General features: G+C 60.3%; 1 protein-coding gene across 1 annotated transcript in view; it reads left to right on the top strand.

Moving 5' to 3' along the window:
• The first annotated feature begins 1426 nt into the window (after nt 1-1426).
• The window catches only part of FCSK (fucose kinase), a 10170-nt gene continuing 8906 nt past the window's right edge, over nt 1427-2690 (top strand). The window contains exon 1 of the mRNA XM_035898798.1: nt 1427-1531. Within this exon, the coding sequence (XP_035754691.1) occupies nt 1427-1531 (105 nt within the window). The remainder of the gene's footprint in view (nt 1532-2690) is intronic.

Here is a 2690-nt window from a genome sequence, read left to right on the forward strand (position 1 = left end):
CCCGCTGGCTGGGGTCCCACTGCCCGGGGTCCCGCGGAGCCACTGGGACAAGTACCACCAGTTCAGGCACTACTGAGCTGGCTCCCACCGGGAGGCCAGGCTTGGGGCCGGCTAGCAGATGGGGTGCTGGCCTGGTGGAACAAAGGAGGCAGAGCCTGTGGCTCACCGAGTAGGTCTCCCCCCCATCCTCAGCCGCCTGCGAGGACATGGCCACAGCCGCCAGGAGGGAACCACTCCCCACTCCACCACCACAGCTCATTTTACCAGCCCTCACCCGCTAGGTTCACACTCAATGCCTCACTGGGAAAATATGTGCAGGAGCGCAGGATGGGCGGCTGCCGCGCCGGGGAGGTGCTGCCGCCGCTGCCGGCTGTGGCCTTTTGCCCGGGGAAGGCAAGCAGGGGCATGGGCCCCTGTGCCTCGCTGTCCCCCTCCTGGGGGCTCGGCAGCACTGGGGATGGGAGGCAGTGGAAACCCAAAGGCTTTCAAGGGCTGGTTGCTGGGTGCTGCAACCCAAAGCCCTCCCCCAGGACAGAGCCTGAGCAGAGAACTGCAAACTCAGTGCATGCTGCGGGGCAGCCCAATAAAACCGCCTGGGGTTTGCTCTGCTTGCAGGCGGCGCGGAGACGCCATTGAACTCGTGAGGAAAATTGCACCTATGAGATTTCATCACAGGGACGTTATGAAAGGCTCCCCCAGCTGAAGGCCACCAATCCCAGCACAGCCCAGTTACTGCTGGGGACTCCCATTAAATACAGAATTAGACCAGCTCTGCTGGCGAGGGAACCCGACTTCTCTTCCCCGCTAGCTGGGGCTCTGCTCGGACACTCGGGGAGAAAGGTGGAGCATTTGCATTTTCCTAATCAGCCCAATTACCGCTGCGGATCAAAAATCCCTTGCTGGGGACCTGAAGCAAAGTGACTGCAGTTTGCCCTTAGTTCTGGAGAGTGACTGTTGTGGGGGTTATTTTAGAGCCCCAGCACTGAACAGTAAAAAAAAAATAAATAAACATAATATCCGTATATCACACATGCATACATACAAATTCATTAGATGTAGTCACCATTAATCCATGTGCATTTTTGGGGGTGTCTTTGGGAACTTCGCCGCAGAGCTGGGACCCAAATCTCTTGCAGTCTCTGAAAAAGCTTCCAGGAGATGCCAACAGCAAAGTGCAATGTGGAGCCAAGAGATCCCCCAGAACCTGATGTGGAGCCTGGCAGGGCAGAGGGACGAGGTTCCCAGCCTCTCCCACCGCATCCCAAGCCCCCGGGGACTGGCGGGCTCCAATAAATTGCAGCTCGTTGAGAAGCACCAAAGCCGGCCCAGCTGCCGGAGAGCAATTAGCAGTTTGCCCTCTTGCAAGAATTAAATGCAACGGGAGGAGACGAAAGCCATTAGGCTGCCAGGTCCTTGGCACGTTGGCATGCCAAGAGTCGGCGGGGAAACCATCGCGCCCTGGGTGTCACTGGAGCCTTTAGCCAAAAAGCGGCAGTTTGGAGCTTGTTTGGGCAGGAAAATTCAAGCCCAAGTTGGTTCACCCGGCGTGTGGCTGCCGGGGCTCTCCCTGCCTGCCTGCCTCCGGCGCTGGTGAGGCGTGGGCGGGCGAGCGGAGCACGTCTTGCCGTTCAGAGAACCGCCATGAGCTCCTCGGAGGAGAGGGAAACGCTTTTGACAGGCAGCTGCCGCACGCAACCGGCAGCGGGGCCGCTGCTCACTGCCAGATGGGGACAGACAGACAGACAGACAGGCACGCGCACGGCAAGGGGGGGGAGGGCAGCCAAGGCAGCCCTCCCCCCACCACCACCCAAGCTTCACCGCTGCAGACATGACATCTGGCTTGGATAAAAGGGGAAGAAAAGGCAAAATCAAGCCCAAAGCACTCAGCAACTTCCCGGCCCCACTTGGGGCGGTGCTGGATACATGGGAGCCCCCCGCCCCAGGTCCAGGGGGACACCCCCAGCCTGCGGGGGGCAAAACTGCCTCCACCAGCTCGGAGCCTGCCTGCCTTCCTGGAGGGAAGCTCCGCAAGTTTTGTGGGGTTCATATTATTTGGTTTCACCCAGCCATGTTTTTTGCTCGCTCGCAGCAGGAAGGGATGTGGCCCTTCCTCCAGTCTGAGCTTGCCTGCTGCCCCAGCACCATCCTCCCCCCCCCCCGAAATCCTCCTGCTGGGATGGGGAATCCTCATTCCAGGGAAATATTTGGGAGTTCTGCAGTTAAGTGCTCCGGCCCTGCGGCTGGAGCCTGAGCAAAACCTTCCCTTCCCCCTGTGCTGGCAGCACCCAAGCCCCCAGCGTACGTGGGGACCCTGTGCATCGCCAGGCCCTAAAAGCCAGGCTCCGGCACCAACCCCGCTCCAGCAGCCGTGCCTTGGCCGCGGAAACACACTGCAACACCCGGACAGGCGCACGCCCCGGCAGGTTGGGCACCGATCGGATCCCATGCCAACACCCGTGCTGGCATCCCACGCACACAGACGCAGGCAAGGGACGTTTCCCTGCTCAGTAACACAGTTTCCTTCCCCGTCCCCAAGGGATACTTGTCCTGTGTTTGTGAAATACTGGCTGCCACGACTTGGGCAAGGGACGCCATGTGTCACACGGCCATGTGTCACACCACTGCTAAAGGGACCTTACTGGCCTGGTGGGGAGTGGGGGGTCCCGCTGACACCCACCCACCCAGGCACC

The sequence above is a fragment of the Egretta garzetta genome, unplaced genomic scaffold (assembly GCF_000687185.1).
Source record: "Egretta garzetta isolate BGI_Z169 unplaced genomic scaffold, ASM68718v1 scaffold27, whole genome shotgun sequence".
In the NCBI taxonomy this organism is placed as follows: Eukaryota; Metazoa; Chordata; class Aves; order Pelecaniformes; family Ardeidae; genus Egretta; species Egretta garzetta.